Consider the following 26741-nt stretch of genomic DNA (forward strand, 5'->3'; position numbering starts at 1 on the left):
AACTAGTTAGACAAGCGCTAAACTCTGGGGCAAGCCCCTTATAAGTTCCATTGAGGCCATGCCTGGCAAGGCAACAGACACGGAGGTGAGATTGGTGGTTGGGGACCCAGCAAATGGTCTGATCGGCAGAAAAAGGCCCAGAGGCTGTATGTGCATCCCTACAGTAGAGCCGTTGGGGAAGAAAATCAGCCCTCAGAAGTCATAACGGATGGAAGGAGACAGACTGCTCTGGGGGAGAGTATACTTTTATAGAGAATGTACTTGGATAATATTTATGGTTTGATTTAATGTTACACATTTCTTTCATCTTACCATAATCTTTATTGGGGTGGTTGTTAGCCTCTGTGCAACATTAACTATATTTGTTATTTTACAATTACATACATCGTACATTATTGCATACATCGTACATTTGTTTTTAATGCCTCGTGAATTTTTAATTGGGACAACCTCCCTTGTTCCTGTTTGTTTGAGATAAACGGGAAGGAAAAGGCAGTGCATTTAAGTTTAAATAAAAAGGAAATGCTGAAAAGGAGCTTAAAACAAGTCACCTGTGTATGTATGTATATTCCAAGAATGCAATGGTGATAACCTTTTTTTATTTTGCACCGTGCATGTGTCTGCTTTCATTTCAGGAGGTTCCTGGTGTTTGGTCCTGACCCACCAATCGGAATGGCATGCGTTTAGCCATTTTGTTTTTAGTTTGGGCTATTGTTAACTTCCATGGCACCAGTGGTCCAGGGATGAATATCGGTTACAAAACAATCAATGAGACCCACACCTCTAGTACACCAGCATGGATACGAACAGATTGGAAACACAACTCAATTCTAAACCCCCTTGTCCCAATTTTGGTAATGTGGGCAGAACTGCAGGCTTATCTCTCAAAGGTCGTGGTTCGTTGGTTAGTTGCAACACAGCAAAAATAAAATGAACTGGCATCAGGTTGACACAGTGCATATGAAAGGTTGTTGGGTGTTTCCCGTCTCCTTGGATAGCCTCTGCAGCCAGGCACCATGTGTGCCTGTTTGAATTAAACTGATTAGCTCTGTTGCATGTGGCAGTTTCGTATACTAAACAAAAGGACAGGGCGGATCCATGGAGCCTTTGTTAGTTAATTAGGCTAGCCATGGCAGGAGGAAGGATTGGCCAGCCCCCCTTCTGAGATGCATTGTGTACTCACCTGTCAGATCCAAACTAAATATGACTGGGGGGGACTGCACTTGTAGGCTGTGTCCACCCAGAGTACATGGGTCTATGTGTATGTCGTGCCGTGAGCATAGGAAAATGTCTGTGGATTAGCCCCACATATTTTCTGGAGGTTAATCTACCATCATTCAATTTCATATACAATTACAAAAAAAGCCCAGGTGAGCGCACACCCACTGCGCTGATCGTCAAATTCCTCACTGCTATTGGGTGGTGTTTGCGAAACCTAAAAGCCCAAACTATTGCATTAGAGTACAGAATGAGAGAATTGGCATATGAGGAGAGACATACAGGCTGTTAGGTGTTTGGTTATTTGCCCATCCTTTGACTGTCCATGGCCATGCTAATTCCTATGACCGTTCGCACCAAGTTCCTTGCCCCTCCCTTCCAAAAACACCACTTCATTGGAACTCTTTGCGCTCGCTTTAATCGAGCCTTACCATCAAAATGTGCACTCGAAATGCCTACCAGTGCGTTTTCAAAGCAGTCTTCGGAGAGTTATTGATTTAAGTGGCTCTGTAAATGTGCTACATAGGTTTAACGAACATGTCTTAACCAGGCCTGCCTTCAGCCACTCTGGTTATAAGTACTATGCATGTCCTTCACTGAAGCCCTGTGAAAAGCAAGCATTGTCAAAGCCAACAATTTTGACTTCTGTATAAGTATTAGGCATTTGCTAGGCCCTGCTATCTATTTTGCTTCGGCTGCCATCATTGGCCAGTTAATACCACTACAGCAGTGCCTTTCCAATGCCTTAAAAAAAAAGGCCAAACTGTTGACATCGCCAATGCTTGTTTATTCGGGTGCCTGGCCCATAAAACGCCCAGAACACCAATAGACACGGGATTCGATCAGATTTTTGTGGCTGCCTCCTGTTTTTTTCTTTACAGGTTGAACCACACGCCCTGTATTGTCATTGCAGGTTGCCCCCTCAGTGTTAACGTTGCTAGTGGCGCCAGTCTACAGTTCTTTTTACAGGTTGCCCAGCAGACGTTCGGGCTCCTTTCCTCAACACCACCTTCCCCACACACCTAGCTAGAGTGCCACACATTGACAGCCATTGCTGCATAACATCCAAATGCAGCCGCAAACGCATCATTTGTCTCAATCATGGCGTTTAATGTGTGGTAGCTTGCATTCCAAACAACGAACCCAACAACCTGTCGCATGGGGTTTTCAGAAATGTTTTAAGATCATCATCAAGACACTTGTGATGGATATAGCCACAAAGTGACCAGTGTCTCAGGCAAATGTCCAACCTAGGGTATCAGAACTGTGCTTCCAACCATAGATATTTTAAACAGTTTTGGAATGGCTTCAATGCACATAATGCACATAATGCTACTGTCGTTCTTGCCAAGCTTAATTAGAATGCTGCAAAATGAAGAAAGCGTAATTTCTATCAAAACATACTTTTGCTGCTCTCTCAACCTAGCAACGTCACCTTGCAGTTTTTGTTTTATTTATTTCTATAGCGCACCTTAACCCGGACGTATCTCGGCGCATTCGACATTTGCAGAAGTTAGACATACAGATGATATATAACGCAGATTTACAGAGGTAAAAAAACATAATTAAGAATTACAGACATAAATAATATTAATGATACTAAGTTATTCAGATTGTGTAGTCATAGGTTCGGATTGGGGGTTCAGAAGTGGAATGGTAGCAAGGAATATTAACGTTAATACTACTTGGTTAGCCATTTGATGGAGTTACTTCTGAAATTTGCAAATGACTTAGATCTTTTTACGGACACGGACAGAGGGAGCGAGTTCGAGCTGAGCAGCCATGACTGGGAAGCTGATCCCACCAGATTTTTGTAATTTATATCTGGGGACTGTTTAGTTTATTATTTGATAATGCGCTCCAAACCCTAGGGTAGCCGGGCGCAACAGTAGCAAGAATACTTGAGCTTAGTTACATACAGTGGATACATTACATGTTACAGTATTTACAGTACAAATATACGAGATGTGGGTACATCACAACACACAGGAAGAGTAGAGATGGTCTATAGTACAGGTTTCAGGATATTACAGGTTTCAGGATATTTACATGCTGAAATCCAGAGTCTAATGCAGGGGAGCAGCTTGGTGGGTGTCATTGGTCCGGAGCCAACTTTTCACTTTGCATCTGAATCTAGAATAGGGCTGATCATCTTAGTGCAGGCAGGAGTGCATTCCAGGCGCCTGCAGCTCTAACAGGGAAGCTCGTACCACCTGATTTTGTTAGTCTAAATCTGGGAATTTCTAGCAGGAGATGGTTAGAAGCTCTGGTGTGGTGATGGGCGGATTTTCTGGTCAATCTAGCCAAAATATATGGTGGTGCAGTATTATTCAGTCCTTTATAGGTGACTTGTACTGCTCATGTCTGTGCAGCTCATTTGCGAGATTTTCACTGAAGCACATTTTACTCTTGTAGTAGACAATCCCCTCATCTTCATGTTATGGTGTAATGCGTGTTTCTGTTTACTTTAACCTCCATACCCCTGACAGGAATGCAGTGTGATTTTTCATAGTTAAAGTGGAGGGTCTTGTCAAAATGCCTTTAGACTCCATATTGGTATGTGTGCCCCACAGTGCATGTGGCATGACATGCATGCCAATCTGCATGGGTCAGTTCAATATTCCTGTAGGGAGGTGTACACAGTATTAGCATGTGTATGTATGTAGCAATTTTTAGGATGCACTTACTGCTTTAATCCTAATAGGTGTCCCACTTTTCCCTTAACGATTGTCCTTTAGGTGTTGTGGTTGGGTGTAAGTGACGGTTTCTTGGTTTGTGTAAGATCTACTGGAAGTTGTGATACATTTGCTTTCTTTAAGGGTTTCCCTTTCCCAAGTGGTATCCTTCTTTGCTTAGTCGTCTTGGCTCATGTGCTGGTGATGGTGTCCTGTCTTCCATATTATTGGAGATTGGCGATATGTCCTATGCTGCATGTGCTGATGATAAATTGCTCTGAAACGTACTATGTAATGTAGAATGTTTGGAGTGAAGCTGGGCTCAGCATTCCATGCATGTCGGTTGCTGCCTTTGTCTGAAAGCTGGTAAATAACCAGGTGGATGTTTATTGTTCTGCCATATGTAACCTAAGAAGAGAATAAAGCGAGTGAGCATCAACACCAGGCTGCAGCTTGCTTATTACAGCATATTACCAAAAACAGAAAACTACATGTATCCGGAGGGGAGCTCTAGGTGTTGTGATCCTTCTCGTTTCGTTATCAACAAGGTATTATTTCCTGGAGAGGGAGAGGGTGTGGGGGTTGCTTGGTGGGACAGTTGTAGAGTTTGGGAGGTGTTGGAGTGAGGAGAGGTGGCGAATACTGGCATTTGTTGTACTGCCTTCTTTGGATGGGAAGCTGATGTCTGTGATGCAAGCTGGAAAGAAAAGTGAGCAGGTTTGAGAGTAGTGAGAAGATGGAATATTGACAGGTGGCAAAGTCCAGGATATCACTTGGTCCAGTTGTTTTGAAGTTGCAGAAATGAGATGTTTGCGGGGTGAAGAGCTTGGTTTCCTTCATCCATCGTGACAAAGAATAGGAGGTGCATGCATTTTATTTTATGTATTAGTGCAACATACACTTTTAAAGAAAATGTATAATGAAAGAGACATTCTAAGTAATGTTGGATTATAAAACACAATTTTTTATGCAAAACAATACACAGTCATTTCAGTTTCAAAGTATTGTGTAGTTAGTGTTTTCCATATGCAGAATAGGCCGCATGGCAAATTAATTTCTTTTGAAAGTGATGGTAGTTTTTTAATTGTCCAGTCTTGGAATGTATAGTCTTCATAGTAGCTTTACCATGTTGAAAAGAGCAGAGGATCATATTGCTTTGCAAAGAAGGACCACTTATTATCATTCTTCTTCTTTGGCAGAGTGAGGAGACAGAGTCACTGCTGGACTCAGAGCTGTCAACACCAGTAACACCCGAGCCACTTGAAGCAGACAACACTTTGAAGGTAAATCACGATCATGTTGTTGAGCAGTTGGGTGACCATATGTACACCACAGACACGATGTGACTTTGCTAAGCATACAGTCATCACATAATTATAATCGTCAATATTCTGTCTGACAGACGTGAAGAAACAATTGGTGAAAGATTGCAGTGCAAAATGAGTTCTGTTGACTTCATTTACATTTACTTTAACATGTTAAGTGCTAAATCGGTTAGCTCTGCGTTTTAAAACCCCTAAAGTAGAAATAAAACACTCACATGGGTAACACTATTATTTGTAGGGTTTTCAATAATTTAGTAATAATTCAATAATAATAGCTGTAGTGATTGTAGTTTATATAGCACGGGCCAGGTAACCTCTTCATTAAATAACTCTTAATTGGTACTACCCTTACAAACCATTTTTGTCTCAGATGGCGTGCCGTTCATTAAATATGATAAAATATACATTCATTTTTGACCAGTCATGGGTTAGCTATGGTCCTCAGTTGTTTGGTAATTCTCAAGGTAACTAAGCATGACTGTCTGTTCACATGTCGTTTTATAAATGTGCTATTCAGTTTATTGCATACTCGTGACTCTGGGCGCATGCGCTCCCCTGACTCCGCCCACCGGTGCCACTCCTCCGTCCCCTTTTCCGCGTCGACAGGAACGGGCCGATTTCACCAGCCCTCCTGGGTTTGGCTTCGGCCATGTAATACCACGAGCTCTTCCCTGGGTACATAGTTCTGTCTTTTGTCTTCTTTTATCAATCTGGTAATCGGTCCTCCGGCGCCACGCTCCTCCCCGACGCATGTCGACTTCAGCAGGCTTAAACAGGTGTCCAGCCTGCGAGGGGCTCTTCCCTACATCTGGTCCCCATGCTCTTTGCCTCAGCTCCGACCACGGCTGGAAAGGTTGTACCGCATGCGACGCACTTACACTGCATGCTCTGAAGAACAGACTAGCTAGGTGGGGGGAGCTCTTCGAGAAGTGGCCTCCAGAGTACTTGAAGGACTTTGTCAGACATAAGTCAAGGCCCAAGGGAGGGCCTCTTTTTTTTCCTGTGCACCCGCAAGGCCGACTCCTTCCCAAGGAAGCGCCCGGGCGAGAGGACTACCGCTGATACTGCCGAGGGCGACCCGCCTACCAGGCCTAGGCCTGAGGTGCAGGGTAGGTCTCATGCTCCACCGCCAATAGTCCTAGAGGAAGCCGGGCCCAGTGAGGCAAGCACCATGAATTTGGCATGCAGCCCAACAAGATGGCCGTCGTGCCAGACCAGATGGCCGCTCGTCCGATCCTGCCCCGAGGAACGGAGCAGGTGGGAAAAGGAGTTACAAGGTGGGACTGGTGTTAACCAGGTACGTGGCCTACAGTTTATCCATCTGCATCGCTGGGCAGGTTTACCCTGCAACCAGCTAGACGGAGTACGCACCAGCCCCAGCAACTGCCTGCTACCCCGTCAACATCACCTGCCACCCCACCGGCCTGCGAGGACAAGTTCTTTGAAAAGTTCCTCACTCTCATAAGATCTCCTCAGACATGGGGCCCATTCTCAGGGATGTGATCACGGACATGCTCCCTCCAGCCCCTCTGCCTGGGCCTCATAGTCATTCCTCCTATGACTCCAGTGCTGCAGGCCCCGGTGCAGCCCCTGCTGCCCATGCCGGCTCCTTCGATTCCAGCTCTCCTGCCTCCCACAGTTCAGCTGGTTCTGTACCAGCCTTCGCTGCAGCCTCTGGCTCTGGTCTCCACCCCTCGGCCCTTGGCACCCAGCACCACTCCACCCGCTCCGAACCGGCCGGTCGCCCTGGTGGATACAGACGATGAAGAAGAAACTGACACATCATCATCAGCCAAGTCCTTCCATGGATGACTCGCAGGTCTGGCAGAGTACTTGGGCCTTCCTCAACCCGAAGTCAAACAACTTGAGGCGGGGGTACTTGCAGAGGTCCTCACTCTACGCCGCACAGCTAGAACTGGGATCCTGATGCAGAAGGACGTTGCCACCTTGGCCCAAAAGGGGTGGCTCAAACCCCACTTGGCCCAGCCTGTCAATCAGTGCCTCAACACCAAGTGTAGGCAAATGGAGTGGGATCCACTCTTGCTGTCAGCCCACTCTCAACTGCACTTCTCAGGGATTGCTGCAGCATCACTCTACTCAAAGCCTCAGTCGTCCTCAGCCACTTTGTCCTCGGCGCTGCTAGGCAAGGGGGAGAAGATCTTTGAGGCGTACGGGAAGAAGCTTTATTCCAACGATTTGCTGCATCTTCATCAATCCAAAGCGAATGCCATGCTGGCAGCCGTTAACCAGAGGCTTTGGTGGGAAATAGCCGATTTCCTTCTGGAACGTCCGGTGCAGAGCCAGTCACGTTTCAAGGTGAGATTGGCAGAGGCTAAAATGGTTTCGCAAGACCTCATGGAGTCCACCGTGGCCCACATTGACACCTCTGGCCGGGCCATATGCATCGCCACGGACATGGAAAGGATTGCCTGGCTTTGGGCTACTAAATTCAACCAGACGTCCAGGAACGCATATTGGATCTACTATTCGAGGGTGGTGATCTTTCACTCCACCACCGATGAGGAGCTAGATAAAAAGAAAAACATTTCGCAAAATGCAAAGTCTTTATCCTTACATAGGCCCCACCCGAGGCGTACACCCAGTCACATCAATGCTCCAACAAGGGGCGGGCGTTTGGAGGGTTCCGTGGCTTCCAAGACAGAGGTCCAGGCAGCCTGACCATTCTGAGTCAGCACCGACGCAAACAACAAAGCGGGGGGGGGGAGCAAGGGCTTTTTTTTTCCATGCCCCCTCCTCCGCAACAGCCGCCGACGGAAAGAGAAGGCATGACGCGTCTCTTCCGGGGCAGGCTTGCCCTTCACCCACAGTTTTGGTGTCTGAGGTCCGCGGACCCCTGGATCCTCTCAGTGGTATCCACGGGGCACCGCTTACCGATCCCTCCCTCCTCCCCTCCACTCCCACAGATTGGGACACCAACACTTCTGGCGGAAATTCAGCCGCTCGTCGAGAGCCAGGCAGTGGAAGAAGCCCCAGCGAGGATTGGGCTTCTACTCCAGGATTTTCACCATAGAAATGAAGAACCAGGCTGGCCTGAGAGTTGTGTTGGACATCTCCACCCTCAACCTCTCCCTCCCTCTTCAAAAATTCAAGATGGTTACGCCAGCACTCATTGCTGAGACATTGTGCAAGGGAGACTGGATGTGCTCCCTGGATCTGAAGGACACTTATCCACACGTCACGATTTGGCAGCCCCATCGCTACTTTCTGCAATTCAGGATCATGGGCTGCCATTTCCAATACAAGGTGCTATCCTTCTGCCTCAACTTAGACCCCAGGGTATTTACCAGGCTCATAAATGCAGTCGCAGGCCTCCTCAGGGCCCAGGGCCACGTGTCTACCCATACCTGGGCGACGGGCTCGTCAGGGCGAGATCTCCAGAGGCGGTTCACCACACATCCTCCGCCCTTATAATAACACTCCACAAGCCGGGATTTTCGGTCAACCTCAAGAAGTCTCCGCTGCAGCTTACGCAGAGCCTGACTTTCCTGGGCCTCATCTGGGACACAAGCTCAGAGAGAGCTCCACAAGTTTTCCCCTCGGAGGACAACCTCACGGCCATCGAGAGGGCCACTACTCACTTCCTTACCAGAGATATGACCTCGGCCTGGTGGTACAAACATGTATTGGGTATCATGGCAGCGGTCCTACTGGCCATACCCCACACAAGACTCAAGATGAGGAGATTGCAGCTGCACTTCGCAGCCTCATGGAATTGGGAGCAGGGCTCCTAAGCGAGCCTGTCAGCATTCTTCCTCCTCGCTACCTCACATGGTGGTGCAGGGACTGCAACCTGAGGACGGGCAAGCCCTTCCGGCAGCTGGCCCCGCAGGTCACCATCACCACAGATTCCTCCTTGGAAGGCTAGGAGGCCACTCTGGACAATCAGTGTCCATTGAGTCTGGACCCAGCAGGAGCAGGAGTCTCATATCAACTGGCTGGAGCTGAAAGCCATCTGGCCAGCTCTCAAAGCTTTCCTTACTCTCATTAAGGGCAAGGTCATCCTCACCCAGACCAATAACTCCACCAGCATGTACTATGTCAACAAGCAGGGGAGTACCAGGTCCCCTCCACTGTGCAGCCTAGCAATTAGCATGTGGGAATGGGCCCGGGAGAACAACATCTAGCTCACAGCCATCCACCTTCTGGGGGAGTCCAACCTGGAGGTGGACAGGCTCAGCAGGCTGGGAGCGGACAATTAGGAGTGACAATTGAATTATCAGGTGCTGCTGGAGATCTTCAGCAGATGGGAGCATCCTCAAGTGGTTCTCTTTGCCTCCTGGGACAACAAGAAGTGCCAGCAGTTAGCGTCCTGTCAGGGGCAGGGGCTGGGCCCTGGCTCCATGGGCGACACATTGCAGATACAGTGGAACGGCATGACCGCGTATGCCTTCCCTCCCACACCCTTGCTCCACAGGGGAATCTGCAAGATAAAAGAATCTGGTCACCTCAGCATAATTCTGATAGCTCTGTAGTGGCTGGTGAGACTGTGGTTCTCAGAGCTTCTCAGCCTCTGGGGCAGGCCATGTCACCCATTCACCTGCCGAACCCCACCCCACCGGAATTTGCCCTTGCAGCATGGTTCCTGAACTGAGTTCATTCTCCCCGTCAGATAGCACAGCGAGTAGAGCGCTCGCTTTGACATCCGTGCAGATCATGCTGACGCAGGTTCGAATCCCGGCAGGGCCAAACTCAGCCTTTCATCCTTCCGAGGTTGATAAATGAGCACCACACACTGTGGGAAATAAGCAGCGCTCAGATACCTGAGGGTTTGTAGCGCTATATAAATGCACAAACAAACACCTGAGCCTATCACAGGCTAACCTAGAAATCATTCAAGGTGCTAGAAGCAAGGCTGATAGGAGCCCGTACAAGAGTAAATGGACTAGGTGTAAAGAAACGCACTGGAGGTGGTGGTCTGTACTCCTGCTCTCTATATAGCAGAGGAGAGGTACAGAGGACCCCAGCCACGATTCTATATTGTTGGTAGCAATGGATGAGCAATCGAGGCCTAGCTTCTCAGGTCGTGATGCAGGCTTTTTTTTAAGTAAAGTGTAGTCCCCAAGCACCCACAAAGGCATGTCCACACACTGTATTAGTTAAAACATAGTCTTTATATAAATAAGGTTCAATGTTATATACACTATCATGATAATACACTTTGTGCTCCGACAAATCTGAAATGGTAAATATATACAGTTCTAGGTGGTACCACGATTACTCTGATTCCATTAAAATACATCAACTGTACTGCGTTCAAATAGCATATGAATCAACACAGTAAAACGATATCAACCATATACTTGGGAGGAAGATGAGTTGGTTAGACAATTGGCAGAAGACTGAACCCCTACCGTCAGGCACAGTTCTGAATGAGGATCCCCCCACCTGGGCAACCTGTAAATGAAGATGCACTACAAGCCCAGTCCAGATATTGTCTACGAGAGTCTTATTTTCTTCTATAGTTCTGCAACCCAAATGTACCTTGTGTTGTAGAGTTCTTCGCCAGGGAATCGATGGGCCCTTCTTGAGTGTGCTCCCTTTCAAACAGGAGCCACGGGTCGTCAAACTTCCGAGATGAAGAAAGGGTGAATGTTGTCGTTGAGGCAGCAGTTTCGGTCCTTGTGGTGCTCGTAGACGAATGGTCGAAAATGTTCTGCAACAGGGGAGGCGTGCGGTGCACCTCGACGACGATGGTTTGTTGCCGCAAAGAGTTAGTGAAGAACTTTGGCCCAGCAAGGGCGTCGGGTCATCGGCGTCTGTTGTTGACAAGCGGGACGTGACCACGGCTGGCTTCAGTAGCTTCGTCTGCGTCTGTGAGGTCTTCAGGTAGCGGGAAACCCAGCAGCGGATTCTCCTGTCGACAAGCTCGAGTTTCTCCGGCAGGACGAAAGCAAAGGGATCACAGCGGCTCCGGTCGGCGACGGTGGACGGCTGTCCAGTGCTTTTCTTCGGTCTCTTAGGGGGTCCCCGTCTCCGGTCAACAGCCTTTCATAGGTTCGTCTATCAGGGAGCTTTGGCAAAGATCTGGTGCACGATGGTCCCTCGTAGCCTGGGGGGAGGTCTCCTTACCAGGTACTCTTGGATCAGTTCTTGAATACACAGCAGCTTTCAGATTACAAGGAAGGAGACCAGCGGTTCACCTTCTTCCGGCTTGGCTTCGAGAGTAAGCATCAACTTCAGCTTCTGAACGATTTCTAGCAGTGAGAGACCCCCAGATATACTAGTTGATCTCCCATTCACTCTGCTGGGTCACACTCAGGCAACTAATCACTCAGAAGGGCATTCAGGCAGTCAGCCAATCAGGCGCACAGTACATTCAGGCCATTCCTCTCCATCCAGACACTCGCAACACAGAATGTGGATTCGGACAAGCACTCTGCCATTCAGCACTACACTGCATTCATACCAGTTTCGGGCAGGGCTATCTCAGTCATTGTGTCGAACACCAGATACTAGACACCCATAACACTGAATCCGTATTCGTCACACACTCCATTCACCCAGGTCCCACCCCGCAGGCGTACCCACAACATACGGTCGTTGGGAAGGCTCCAGCCAGTCTGGTTGGCACTTCCCCACACTACTGTATATGGAACTTCCACCCAACAGCCAGTCAAGGGGAAGGGACTGAGTTGGGGCTTCCCGGAACTTCGGGAAAACCAAGGCAACAGGTGATGGAAGGCAAGAGGCCACATGGGCCATCTTGCCTCCATCAGGAATCACTGATTACATTGACAGGGCCTGGGCATCCCAAAATGGAGGACGCTCAGGGCACATGTCAATTCAGCACAGAGCTGCCACCAGCCTGTACCCTGCTCTGTGGGCCACACACAGGTGCCCAAAACATACACTAGGAGTACAGGGTCGTACCCACCCATGGGTGCCATAAGTGTATGCCAAGGGTCTGTTCACCAAATGAAATACAGGAAGAGCCGCACCGCTAGGAGTTCCACATTAACTCCTGCATGGAAAACAAGACAGAACACATGATAAAAGGCAATAAAGGACCAGAATTCAGATGCCCTGTCCCTCTGATTCATTTCCAGCATCACACTAGGTTCCGTCACTGTGCGGACTCTAAAGAGATCGACCCCTTACGTGCACATTGGATGATGTACTCTCCTTCTCTGCACAACTGGCTCACTCAGGCGGGCAGGTGGACACATGCCTCACCTATTTGGCAGCCATAGGGGCCTAAAGAAATTCAGAGGAGGTCTTCTCTTCCAACCCGGTGGTCAAAGGACATTTGGCAGGCCTCTCCAGGCTCTACACGCCTATCAAAAAAACCACACCCCGTGTAGAACCTCAATGTAGTGTTGGGCGCCTTGCCGCACAAGCCATTCGGGACAATGGCATCCGCGGACATCGTGCAGCTCACCATTAAGACAGCTCTGTTAGTGGGCCTCACCTCTGTTTGCAGAGTGAGCTAGATCTCAGGCTCTGGTGGCTTCAGAACACTTTACTACTTTTCACAAGGATAAGGTGGTCCTGAGAACACATCCCACGTTCCTACCTAAGGTAGCCTCCGCTTTCCATCTAAATGAGGAGATAGTCTTAGCTACATTTTTTACTGACCCTAAGGATGGGGCTCAGAGGGTCTTGCACTGTCTGGATGTCAGATGCGCTCTGAAATACTATCTAGACAGGACTAAGGGCTTTCGCAAGTCGGAAGCCCCGTTTGTCACTGTCCGGGGCGGTGTCAATGGCCCGGTTATCAGGCATCTAAGGCCTCAATAGCAAGGTGGATGTTTTTGGCCATAAAGGGGGCCTATGAGGGGCAGCACTAGCCACTTCCACCTAACATGCACGCCCACGCTGTCAGAGCCAAAGCCACGGCCTTTGCATTCCAATGGCAGGTCCCGTGGCAGGTAATCGGCAGGGCGGCCACCTGGGCCACCGCTTCAGCTTTCTGTAAGCCTTACTCTTTGGACGCCGGCTCTGTCAGACACGGCTTTCGGACAGGCGGTTCTAAGGCATCTGTTTTCTTAAGGAGGGTCTCCTCTCCACCCTGGGGCTACATTCAGTTGTAATTGCCCATGCAGTATGGTGGAAAGGGGACGGGACGTAAGGGTAATCAATAGTTATTCATCGTAGTGACTAACTTACTATTAGTTCATAGTCCCCTTTCCTCCATACGTCCCACCAATAATACTGGTGTCATCAGGCAATGTTTAATATTGTCGATGCGACAATGGGGACTGAGGAGTGGCGCCGGTGGGCGGAGTCAGTGCAATGCATGCTCCCAGGGCCTCGCCCCCCCCTGCGCCTCTAAATTTAAAGGGGCAGAAGATTTTCTCTGGAGAAAAAGGTTCTGTCTCCCGTCCCTAGCAATGGACGCCCATGCAATATGGAGGAAAGGGGACTATGGACTAAGAGTACGTTAGTCACTAGGGTGAGTAACTATTAATTTATTGCACCAAGAGAATATCCTCTGAAGCGATGCAACTCTGATGCAGATATGCCACCCCTACATTTTTAGTAAGGCAATGAATCTAAATCTTTTCAACCTCGCATTTTTTTTATTCGGTTTTATTGGTTTTAACAAAGGAACAAACAAGATGGAATACATATTACATATTTTGCCATAGTAAACATGTGGTTGCGGAACTTGGAAGGTACACATAATGCCAACTAGTAAGAGAAAAGCTTCGGAGCACATGTTACATGGGTTGTATCAGAGTATGTCCATCTTAACCTCGCAATGCCCACCCTCCCCACCCCCTCCCCTCCCTATCATGATTGAGCACACGTCCATTGAATGTCTTTAAAGCGTGGGAACTTCGAAAGAATTTATTCAGATTTTCATTGTTTGGTCGATCTGGAACCACCTGTTGCAGGGTTTACCCTATTGTTTTCCGTCGGTTTTTGCCTTTTCCTCAGAACCCAGCAGGTTCCTTCAATCAGCGCTCAGTCTGTTGTGAGATGTTTACTTCTAAAGTCCATCCATAGGGCTTCACATTGGGCAGCTTTGCCATGGAGAGTGTCACAGGTTTCCTTTTTTCTCACCTGTTTTTGCTGCCTTGCGGGATCCTTCGCCGGGGTTTTCTTCTGTGCTGTTCGGGTCTTGTATAAGCCCGCTCGGCTGTCATCGGATTCCAGGATTTGTTCAGCTTCTTTGTCTGGGACCACGGAACTCCAGTAAGACCAGGAAGGAAGGCCGCACACGAGAGCGGTCTGCGCGGAACGCGGATGGGATACAGGTACAAGGGGGAGGAAGGAGAAGGAATGGGTCCGGGAATTAGAGTAGCAACTCAGTTCCAGGAGCACGAACTGCGACACATGTTTAGCCTCAGCTAATGATAGCGTTGAGACGCAGTGGCGTGGTTCCTTTATGGAACGTCCTGCATGGACGTAAAGTTGGATAGACAGCATTCTGTGAATTCAGCCATGTTGTGTGTACTACAGCGAGTAACCCCTGACGTGCCAGGGACCAGGATGACCAAAAGGGGCGTGATCGATGGATCATGACAGCATGCCCCCTTCTAAAACTCGTTCCACCGGGTTTGCCTGGATGTATTAGATGGAACCTTCTGAGTAATCTGGGGGGAGTTCAGGTTTGAGACGGGTTCCAAGGTACGTTCACTGGGTGGATAGCCCTTCCATTCCACCAGGTATTGAAGTTGTCCTCGCCTATATCTGGAGTCACATATTCGAGAAACTTCATATTCTAACTGGTCATTTGACAATCACAGGACGGGGTCTAAGGTTAGTCCGGGTGGTTTGGATGTAAGGCTTCAATAGAGATTTGTGAAAGAAAAACTGGATGGATTTTCTTCCAGGAGTCTGGTAGTTTAAGTCGAAAGGCCACAGGGTTAATGACTTCTTTTATAGGAAAAGGGCCATAGTATCGAGGAGCCAACTTATTCGGTCTGATATTTCGGGGCAGTAGCTTTGAGGATAACCATACTTTATGTCCAATGGTGTAAGAAGACCCTGGTCTTCTCCTCGAATCTGCATAGTGCTTAGTTTGGATCTGTGCCCTTTCTAGATGTTCCTTGGCCGCAGGGTGGAATCCATGGCTGCAAAAAAAAGGGCTGGTTTTAACAGCCGAATGGTCCGAATTGTTGTAGGCGAATTCTGCAACTGGTATTAGAAGCGACCAATCCTCCTGGACCTTAGTAGAGAAACAACGAAGGTATTGTTCAAGGGTTTGATTTACTTGTTCTGTGACTCCATTGGTTTGGGGATGATATCCTGAGGAGAGGGCTCGTTGGATTCCTAGTATCCTGCAGAGGTGCTTCCAAAATTGAGAGATATACTGTGGTCCTCTGGCCAATATGATCTTGGAAGGAAGTCCATGCAGTCGGAAGATGTGTTCCAGGAAGATACCAGCAAGTTCTGACGAGGATGGTAATTTATACAGAGGTATGAAATGAGCCATATGAGTGAACAAGTCAATAGTGACCATGATTGTGGTGTACCCTCTAGATGGCGGTAATTCTACAATAAAGTCTGTAGCAATGACTTCCCTAGGTCTCGTTGGTGGAGTAGGCTGTAATAAGAGTCCTGCTGGTTTCTAGTTGTCATGTTTGTTTTGATTACAGACGGAACAAGATTGAACGTACAGTTGAACGTCAGCCTTCATTCTGGGCCACCAGAATTGTCTTTGTATTAGACGGATGGTGTTGGAAATGCCACGATGACCGGAGTGAAGGGTATCATGGCAGAGGTTTATAATCTTTTATTGTAGTTTGTGTGGGAATGACCAGGTTGTTATTCTTAAACAAGTATCCGTCCTTGGTTCTCAGATCCCATTGATTCCTTTTTGAAAGACCCTTCCAGAGTTTCGAAGTCTGAGTTTGTATGCAAATGTCTTCCAGGAGATTGTTTTGAGCTATAAATATTGTGTGAGGAAACATCTTGGGATATGCCCAATCTCCCAGAGGTTCGTAGTCTGGACGTCGAGAGAGGGTGTCGGCTATTAGATTTTGTATTCTGGGAACCTGGTGAATCTGGAACTGATATTGGGCAAGGAAGAAGGCCCACCGAGCTCGACAGCTATTCCTACATTCCAAAGCCTGCAGTACTTGTAGGTTTCGATGGTCCGTGCGGACCTGGACAGGATGTTTTGCTCCAAGGAGTAGATGACGCCACTCGGTGAAGGCTTGACGGATGGCTAGCAGTTCCTTTTCCAAGACTGAGTAATGGGTTTCACTGGGAGTTCATGTCCGTGAAAGGTAAGCGATTGGGTGTTCCATCCTGTCCCCGAATAGCTGTTTGAGAACAGCTCCAATAGCGTAGCTGGAGGCATCTGTCTCTACTATGAATGGTTGGTTGACATCAGGTTGAGCCAGGATGGGGGCTTGTGTAAACTCAGTCTTCAACCGTTGGAAGGCTTCCTCTTGAGCTGTGGTCCAAAGGAAGGGAATGTCTTTCTTTAACAGGGCAATGATTGGTTGGATTATCTCGGAAAAGGAAGGTATGAATTTCCTGTAGAAATTAGCCAAGCCCAGGAAAGACTGAATTTGTTTCACAGAGGTCGGACTTGGCCAGGATAATATAGCCTTAACCTTGGATTGATCCATTCCGATGCCTTCTGGACTAAGGACAAATCCTAGGTAGTGTATAGTAGAAGCATGGAAGATGCATTTCTCCGGCTTTGCCAGGAGTTTCTTTTCGCGTAGTCGTTGTAACACTGCCTTTACATGTTCTTCGTGCTTGGAAATGTCCTTCGAAAATATTAGGATGTCGTCCAAATATACAATCACAAAAAGAAACAGCATGTCTGAGAACACCCTATCCATGAAGCGTTGGAATACCGCCGGGGCATAAGCAAGTCCAAAGGGCATGACCAAGTATTCATAATGACCAAAGGGTGTTCTAAAGGCTGTTTTCCACTCGTCTCCTGCCCTAATACGAATCAGATAGCAGGCACCCCTGAGATCCAACTTGGTGAAAACAACTGCGCCCCTTACTGCCTCCAGAATGTCAGAGATCAGGGGTAACGGATAGCGATCCTTAAGGGTGCATTGATTTAGACCTCGATAATCCAGACACGGTTTGAGTTCCTTGGTATCTTTCTTGGGAACAAAAAACAGTGAGGCCCCTGCTGTGGATTTAGAGGGTTGTATGGTGCCATTTGCAAGATTAGTATCCAGGTACTCTCGAAGGGCTTTCTTTTCAGGTTCGGACAAGATGAACATCCTTCCAAAGGGAATCACAGCGGAAGGGTCTGTTTCTATAGCACAGTCTTCTGGTTTATGGGGAGGTAACGCCTGGACAATGGCAGAAGAGAAAAATTCAGAATATTCCTGGTATATCTCCGGGACCCGGATAATGTTTGAGACTGAGATTGTACCTTGGTGATTCGTAGGAGGTCCTTCTGATGGTGCTGGAGCGAGATCTGACATTATGCAGTGGGACATACAAAATTCTGAACGGAGGAACAAGGAACCCGCTGTCCAATTGATGTACGGATTGTGTTTTTGAAGCCAGGGCATTCCCAATACCATTGGGTAATGGGCCGACTTGATGATGTCAAATTTGATCCATTCTCGATGGTGGTTCATGGCAAGTTCGACGTCCTTGGTCTGAAGGGTTATGGGTCCTGAAGAAAGGGCCCTGCCATCAATTGCTTCTACAGGTTGCATAATAGACCGGGATTCGTAATGAATATGGTGTTTAAGAACCCATTCTTGGTCTATGAAAATCCCGATAGCTCCATAGTCCACCAGTGCCAGGATGGGATACGTTTCCTTCTTGGATGGTGATAAAAAGGCCTGTAAGATCACCAAAGAATTTTGTCCAGGAGAGTTCAAGGATGGAATTGATGTGGAGCAGGCATCTCTCTCCCGAACCTGTGCTCCATCTAGGATCGGGAGCTGGCGTTTCCCAAGCGCCGTGGGGGGGCTATTGGGCACTCTTATTAATGTTTGTCTGATGCACAATACATACACAACCCGGTATGAATCCTACGCATTCTTTCTTGGGAGGATATGGGTCCACGGAATGCCCCTAGCTGCATAGGTTCAGGCCTTCAGGGCTTGAGGTTATTCCAATGGGGTTCTTCTGGAGTGGTAGCTTGCTTTTCTTTTTCTCTGCCTTTCTCTCCTGAATGCGAAAGTCAATCTGCAGAGCAAGATCCATCAGGGCCTGATAAGAACTTGGGCGTGCCACTCTCGCTAGTTCATCCTTGATGTCTTCGTTTGGCCCCCTTCGAATAGGGTAAAACAAGCTTCAGAGGACTAATCCGCTTCTTTAGCCAACTGTATGAATCATGTGACATTCGTGAGCATATCCTGGGAACCTTGTTGAAAGTCGAGTAGACGTTCCTGGGCACTGTGGACCTGCTCGGGGTGGTCAAACATGGTTTTAAGGGCCTGTATGAAGCCATCGTAATCATCCAGGAGAGAATCCCCAGAGTTAACCAGTGGGGTGGCCCAGGTCAAGGCATTGCCCGAAAGATGCGAAATAATAAAGCCCACCTTAGCCCTGAGAAATAGAAATAAGGCTTGAAAGTAAAGTGGACCGAACATGAGTCAAGGAATCCACAAAGGCTCTTTGCGGAACCATAATATTTATCAACAGCGCCGCCCAGGATTACACTTTCGTAGCAGATTCACGGGACAATACCAATTGCTATAAGGCGGCGTTCTCTGCCTTTAAATTTTGCACTTCGGTCATCAGCTCTTGCATGCCACGCATAAGGTCCTGGATGGCCGCTTCCATGTCTGTGTCGAATTTCATTCGGGTGGCATCTCAATCTGTCACAGTTTTCCTTTTTTCTCACCTGTTTTTGCTGCCTTGCGGGATCCTTCGCCGGGGTTTTCTTTCATGCTGTTCGGGTCTTGTATAAGTCTGCTCGGCCGTCGTCGGATTCCAGGGTTCGTTCAGCTTCTTCGTCCGGGACCACGGAACTCCAGGAAGAACAGGAAGGAAGGCCGCACACGAGAGCGGTCTGCGCGAAACGCGGATGGAATACAGGTACAAGGGGGAGGAAGGAGAAGGAATGGGTCCGGGAATTCGAGTAGCAACTCAGTTCCAGAAGCAAGAACTGCGACGCACGTCTAGCCTCAGCTAACGATAGCGTTGAAACGCGCGGAGCCGCAGGCGCGTGGTTCCTTTATGGAACGTACTGCATGGACGTAAAGGTCGATAGACCGCGTTCTGTGAATTCGGCCATGTTGGGTGTACTACAGCGAGTAACCCCCGACGTGCCAGGGACTAGGAGGACCAAAAGGGACGTGATCGATGGATCATGACAGAGAGAGGCGGTTATCGTCTCCATAAAGTAAATGTGTGTGTCTAGAGTGATCCATTCCTTTTTACTAGGCACAGTTGTGGATTTCCATTTAATCACAAGGAGGGCCCTGGCCGCTAGGAGTAAGTGGGGTGTCAAGCCTTTCACTCTGATCCATTCATCCTTCTCTTTTTCTAGGCCAGATGTTATTAGGTAGGGGTCGGAGTCTCTTTGAATGCCTTCTATTTCTTTGATCCACCCTAGGACCTCGTTCCAAAACACTTTGATGTGCTGGCAGCCCCACCACATGTGCCAATAGGTGGCTATTTCTCCACATTTCCTCCAGCATGCTGGACTCATCGTTTGGGACATTTTAGAAAGTCTAAAGGGGTCGTATTGCCATCTCTGTATGAGTTTGATAGCATGAAGCTTATATTGGCTGGATACGGACGATTTGGAGGCTGCTCTACATTGTTTCCCATTTGTCGGGGTGTATTTCCTCCCAAAAATCTTTTTCCCATCTCATTCGCAGAGGTTCTGTTGATCCGTCTCCCGCCGCTATTAGTTCTTGATACATCGCGGATATGAGGCCTTTCATCTCGGATTTAGAGCCCAGAAGTTTCTCAAATGAGGTGAGGTCTCTGTTTAGTTTGTCTCTCCATTCTGCCTTCATTAAGACCCCTTTTAGTTGGATGTACTGAAATGTGGATAGGGTGCCTATACCTAAGGCCTCGGTCAGGTCCGGTAGAGTGATATATACGTCCTTCTTTAGCAGCTGTCCTACCGTCTCCAAGCCTGCCTCGTACCATGCTTGGAACCTGGCCACATCTGGTATGTGGTTGTTCATGCCGGGTGACCATAAGTGGCCGAGCGGGGACGGCCAGGTGGCGATTTTGTGCATTTCTTTGCTTAAGCGCCAAATACTCCATATAGTGCTCAAGATGGGGTGGCCATTAATTTTCCGTTGTACCCTTTTATGCGGGGTCCATAACCATTCTGATACCATGGCAGGAGACAGGTAGTGATTGTCCATTTGTACCCATTGGAGGTTATTATGGTCTCTGAGGTGCGGGATCAGGACACACAGCTGGGCGGCTTTTGACCTGATCTGGGTGGATTAGGCGGGGGAATTTATGTTTCCAGTCTGGCAGCTAGTACCCTTGCATAGATTTTGGCGTCAAGATTAAGGAGGGAAATCGGGCGATATGATCCACGGGTACTTGGGGTCTCTCCCTTCCTTGGGGATCACTGTTATAAGTGCTTTTTTAAACGAGCCTGGTGCCACGCCCGTTTCTATGATTTTGTTAAATAGTTCCGCCAGGAAGGGTGTTAGTTGTTTACTAAACATTTTATAGAACCCAGCAGTGTAGCCGTCTTCCCCTGGGGATTTTCCTAGTGTTAGCCTTTTAATCGCATCATGGATTTCTTGTTCGGTAATTGGAGAATCGAGGAGCTCGGTTTCTAAATGCGTTATTGTAGGCGTAGTGATCGGGGATAAGTATGAGGCTATATCTGACTGGTAAAAAGTTGTTTCAGAAGTGTATAGTTTCTCATAGAATTTGGCAAAGGATTCTGGGATAGAGCAGGGAGTCTGGGCAGGGGGGGACGGAGTCCTCAATTATTTCGTTTAACTTGCGCTCTGCTCTTTGTTCCCTGAGCCTGGCAGCGAGTAGAGCGTCGGCCTTGTCTCCTTTTTCATAGAATTTCTGTTTTAAAAACTGCAGTTTGCGTACTACTTGGTCACGCTCCAACAGTCGTAGTTCTTCCCTTTTTTGTTGGGCTATTTTCACTTTGTCTGGGTACACCCCGGGATCCTTCCCTGTCTCTCCCTCCAGTTGACATAATTCAGTTTGCAGCCTTTGTTCTATGATCTTCCGCTCTCTTTTCTTGGGGGACCCCTCTCGTATCAGAATACCTCTCCACGTGGCCTTCCCAGCTTCCCAGAATATTTGTTTGGAGACCTCCCCATCATTATTTATTGTAAAATATCCATTGATTTCGGTCTCCATGGTAGTTTTGAAAACCTGATCCTTCCAGAGTGTCTCGTTACACCGCCACTTCCCTCCATTGACAGGTAGGTCCGCCCAATTGAGATCGGCCAGTACCATGTCGTGGTCGGACCAGCTTATCGGGACAATGTCCGAATGGTGTGTAGTGGTTGTGAGATCATTTGTGAGATATATGTAGTCAATACGCGTAAATGTGTGGTGGGGGTTGGAGTAGAAAGTGTATCCACTGTCGGTGGGGTGTATGAATCTCCACACGTCCTTCATGTCATACAGTTCCATCATTGCCGCCAGTTCGGTACGCTCTCGCTTATATTGTTGTCTCAGTTCAGGTCTGCCCGGTTTCCAATCTTTGTGCGGGTCAGCCCATTGGCTGAAGTCCCCTCCCAGGATGATATGACGAGTGGTTTCTAGCATTATTTTGGGGATTGTTTTCTCCAGAAATGCGACCTGTCCAATGTTAGGTGCATGTACAGTGGCAATAGTTACCTGAACTTTTGCTATTTTGCCCGCTTGAGCAGAGCACGGCCCCCAACGTCAGACCACATTTTGTCCACCTCAAATTTGATGCCTTTCTTAAGTAGAATTCCGACACCGCATTTCCTGAGTGGTCCCGAGCCCCAGAACTCCAAGCCTCCCCGCTTTCCCAGGATGCTCCGCTCTTCACCTTTAGCATACTTGATTTCCTGTAGGAGTATAATATTGATATTGGATCTGCGGAATTCCCTGAGAACCAGGGACCTTTTAGTTGGCGAGTACAAGCCTTTCACATTAATAGTCCCGACCCTGAGCGAGTCCCTCTTCATGTGTTCATTGGGTATAGCCATTGTTGGGTTCACATGGAGAATCGCTCGCTTCAGGCGGCTAGACCAATGTTCGATTCTTCCTTCCCATGGAGTCATTAATGTATCGGATTTGTTTAGACGTTGGTGCTATTATTTCCAAGGTCCTCTTTTCCTTCCCCCCTTTCCCCCGAGTTGATGGTGTTCAAGTGAACCCACGAACTGAAGATGTGTCCTTTTCGACACCTTGACGGCGTCCGATTCGGACCTGGTGGAAATGTTCAGTGTAGTATCGGGCCACCAGTGGAGACCGTTACCTCATGGTCCCGTCCGAGTATACTACCGTAACATACCATTGAGCCCCCTTTCCCTTCCCCCCCCTCCCCAACATCATTTTTCAACTATAACAATAAAAGGAAAACAAAAGTGTAACAATACGTGCGTTCTCCAGCCTGTCCTTCGGATGTCCATATCCCCCCTTCTTTCAGGGGGAGGTTTTGTAGTCGGGTGCCCTCTACCTGTTGGTGATCATGTCGCCCTGGGACGATGGGTGATTATTTCTGGAGATTGCAGACGTAGATTTCAGTCAGCCGGTGTGGAAGGTTCTTAGAGTTCTTGTTCATTTTCCATTTTCGGTTGTATTATTTGGTCGCCTGTATTTCCTTTCACTTTTCTTCTTCTAAGACACTGGCGCTCCCATTGCATTCCAGCCTGTTCGGGCGCGTCGCTTTCGCTTCCTCTCTGGGCCGTTCCTAGTATGTCCGCAATGCAGTCCTTGATCTCTTGCTCGGACCGTAGGACGATCCTTGTACTGCCGTGTTCAAATGTGAGGGAGAAGGGGTATCCCCACCTATATCTCGTGCCCTGTTCCTTGAGCCACTTCGTCAGGGGGCTACAGAGGCGCCTCAGCGCCAGTGTGAGCGAAGATAGGTCCTGGAAGTAGTAATTTGTGCACCCCTCAGTGTGAGCGTGTCCCCAGATCTGGCCTTCGTCAGGATCCTGTTCCTGTCCTGGTATCAATGGAACCTTGCTAGGACAGAGCGTGGTCCACCGGGTGGCCCACCTGCCCTGTGGATCCTCTCTGTTTTCGGTTCGTCTATCTCCTCATCCGCGGATTTTTATGATATTATGAATCGTGGTTTTAAGTGAGTCTTCGGTTTCTCCCTCGGTCTCCGGGATTCCAAAAAATCGGAGGTTATTCCTTCTTTCCCTGTTTTCCAAATCGTCCATTTTTAGGCTTATCTCCTCCTCCCTCTTTTCAATGTTACAAATCCTCGTGTCCATCTGGGCTTGGAGAGTGTCAATCGAGACCCTGTTGTTCTCTACACCTTCTAATTTCTCTTCAAAATTGTCCATTCTCTGAGTGATCCTGTCGATTTTACCACCCAGGCTGCCCCCCATTGTCTTGATTTCACATAGTAATGCAGCAATGTCCCCCTTGGTAGCGGTGGCCCCTGCTTCCGCAGCGTCTGTTGACATTGTCATTTTCTGTTCAGGGCCCCGGGAGGACAGGGCATAGGTATATTTGGCAAGCTTACTTTTTGCGTTCATAGGATGGATCCTAGGTCAGAGGAGGCACATGCCCCATAGTCAGGGGCCTTACACTCTTTGTAAGAGCGTAGATTGGCGGGAGCAGTGCTGGTCCTTGCGTTCTGGCCTTTGCGTGGTTCGTAACGGTGCAGGAGAGGCACCTGCAGGGTTCAATAGGTGATCTGGCTTGGAGGAGGATATGTCTCCAGGGGGGGTTCATCCGAGGTTGTGTCTCTCAGGGAGGGCGGGTGTACCAATTTGCTGTTCTATGTAAAGTCTATTCGTGGTTCAGTTTTCACTGGTTTTCAGCTACCTTCCTCTAATGAAGGTAGCTCGCGTTAATTTTGTTCTGTAGAGCATGGGCTAGGTGCAGTGCCTCTGAAAGTGTCCTGGGTGGGGGGGATCCGCCAACAGAGTGCCCCGTCTGGTGTAGATGTTATTGTGGGGTTATGTGCAGATGCTGCCTTCTAGAAGTAAAGATGCACTGGGGAGGGTGTCAGGAATTATGGCAGTGCAATACTAGGGCTCATATAGTCACTATTTGCCCTGACACGCAGTGTTTTATAAACAAGGAAGGTACTCGAGTGGTAGCGTTCAGGGCCCCAGAGATTGAGGTCTATGCCCTCCGTTGCCTTTGTTTCTTTCTCTGTCCTTTCCCTTCTCTCTGTTCTCCCCCTCCCTCCCCTTTCATTTCTTGACTCCTGCCTACTTAGGCAGTATTCAGGGCAATCGCGTAGTTCGGGGAGTCTTGGAGGGAGGATGGGTCCTCTGCTAGCATGCAGGTCTCTTCCTGTTCGTCGCGCTCTCCCTCAAGCGCAGGCCTCCCGGCGCCGCGCCTGCAGTACCTCCCGTGTATAACGCGGTCCTCCGGTGGAGAGGGGGGAGGGGCCGGCGTGCAGGGGCCCTGTTCAGCAGGCGCCGGGGTAGTCGGGAGGTGGGGCGCTGGCGCAGGGTGATCCCGCGGCGCAGCTAGTGGTGAAGTGGGGGGGGGGGTCGTGTACCTTCTCCCTGTGGGGCCATGCTCCAGTCGGCGCCTCCGTCAGCGCGAGCAAGGTGGATGCGGTGCCGGATACAGTAACGCCGATTCCACTGGTCCCACCACAGCAGGAGGCGGATGCCTCTGGGGGGGGGGAGAGAGGCAGGGCAGGCCTCACGAACTCCGCAGGACCGGTGTTTATTGCTGGTTTTCCCTGATGTATCACAGGATTAAGGAGCGCCATGGGGCAGTCACAAATGGGCTCTGCTGGAAAGGCAGTTTTCTCAGCCTTCCGCGGTCTGTTTTGGGTCAGATTTTTCACAGTTTTGGGGGGGTACACTTCCAACAGCTGCTCTGTTATTTTGAGTGTGGGGGGCTCCTGAGGTGGGGGCTCAGATCACCTAAGGGACCTACGATGACGGAGCTCACACGGAGGGAGAAGTCATCTGTGCGCCCCCTGGTGGCCAGTCCAACCTCACATTTTAACCTTGTATCCAAACTGTTCCTTTCCAACAACTCTGAAAGAACACCATACTGTTCAGTTTAGAGAGAACCTTTTAATGTTGCACTCTGATCACCCTTTTTGATATGTCTACAGTTTCCTTTTCCAGTTATTTGGAAAAGAATTGTGTATGAAGTGCAATTTCCCTATACCAAGCTTGAGTGAGATAAGCATTTGCTATGGTAGACCAGTGCTATATATTCAATGTACCGGTAACACTGGATAAAGTGATGCGTTAAATCTTATCAACACTGAAGAGTGTTGGACGGAAAGCTTTGAATTAATCATAACTTTCTGAAATTGCTCTGGACAGCCTTTCAAACCCTCGTTTTTCTTTTTTCTTTTTTTTTTTTTATATTGCAGAACGGGAAACCATCTGCCCATCAGGCTTGATCCTACTGCAAAGGGGCATTCCGCAATGAATTGCTAGGTCACAGCTGTTCTGCAGAAGACCCCAAGCAACCCTAAACATGTTTCAGCATAAAGAGGCATTATCTATAAATTGTAATTTGGGTCTTCAAATCACACTCTGCACTCTTATCTGGGTATTCCCATGACACTTAAGTCGATATTGCAACACTAAGGACTTGTTGATGGTAGATTGGAAAAATAACCACTGGTCATTGCTTTGGCAGCCTTTCACTCCATCATTTTCAACCTTATGTAACTTTAAACAGTACCTCTGCTTTATTAAAGGAGTGCTCCCTTTAGTTAATCTGTTGATACTGTTGTAGCCCTTTCATTTGCAATTTCTTTACAAAATCGGTTGACTGATTTATACTGATGTATACACATCAAATATAGTCTTCAGTAACTCGTGGTTGCTGCTTCTGTGAACACCACTTCATATAAGTGAGAGTAGTTTGCTTTGGCTCACCAAACAACCATCTTGAAATCCTTCATTCTCGGATTGACCATTGTTTTTCCATTTTTATTCTCCCTCTCACACAGTGCATACTTGACATAGCTGTTTTAGATGGTATTGGCTGCGGCAACTCAGTGACCTTTGATGGGAGGATCATATTGGATGTGATGACTGGCGTAACAGGGGCCCCCGCAGTGCGGGGGGCCCCGCTAGTACATGTCCTGGGAGGGGGCCCCCACAAAAAAATGAAAAAAAAATATTTTTTCGAATGTTTCTTTTTGAATGCACTCATAAAGAAATAATTTCTGTAACCAAACTAATTTCTTCAGGAAGGCTGAGTGACTACAAAAAGAAACTTTCTTTTTTAAGTCTGAGGGCTCCCTGCCCCATGACATGGAAGACCCCATGCTGGAGGCCTCCATGTCATGGGTTTGGGGGAGCCCTATGACTTCAAAAAAAAATTTATTTTTGAAGTCACTCTGCCTTCTTAAAGAAATTATTTCCATTATGGTTTGGTCTTTAATGGAAATAATTTCTTTAAGAAAGTCAGAGTGACTTCAAAAAGAAACAATTTATTTTTTAAGTAATAGGGCTCCCCTCAACCCCATGACGTGTGTGTGTGTGTGTGAGTGTATGGTGAAAGGGTGTACTCTTAAATGTGT

The 26741-nt window shown here is 48.2% G+C and overlaps 1 protein-coding gene across 11 annotated transcripts in view; it reads left to right on the top strand.

Annotated features, from left to right (window-relative positions):
• CCSER2 (coiled-coil serine rich protein 2) overlaps nucleotides 1-26741 on the top strand; it is a 1037685-nt gene that overhangs the window by 606811 nt on the left and 404133 nt on the right. For all 11 annotated transcript variants that reach the window (XM_069610752.1, XM_069610751.1, XM_069610750.1 and 8 more), the window contains one exon: nucleotides 5093-5176. In XM_069610752.1, coding sequence (XP_069466853.1) covers nucleotides 5093-5176 — 84 coding nt within the window. The remainder of the gene's footprint in view (nucleotides 1-5092; nucleotides 5177-26741) is intronic.

Source organism: Ambystoma mexicanum, chromosome 8 (genome assembly GCF_040938575.1).
Source record: "Ambystoma mexicanum isolate Mex_15411 chromosome 8, UKY_AmexF1_1, whole genome shotgun sequence".
NCBI lineage: Eukaryota > Metazoa > Chordata > Amphibia > Caudata > Ambystomatidae > Ambystoma > Ambystoma mexicanum.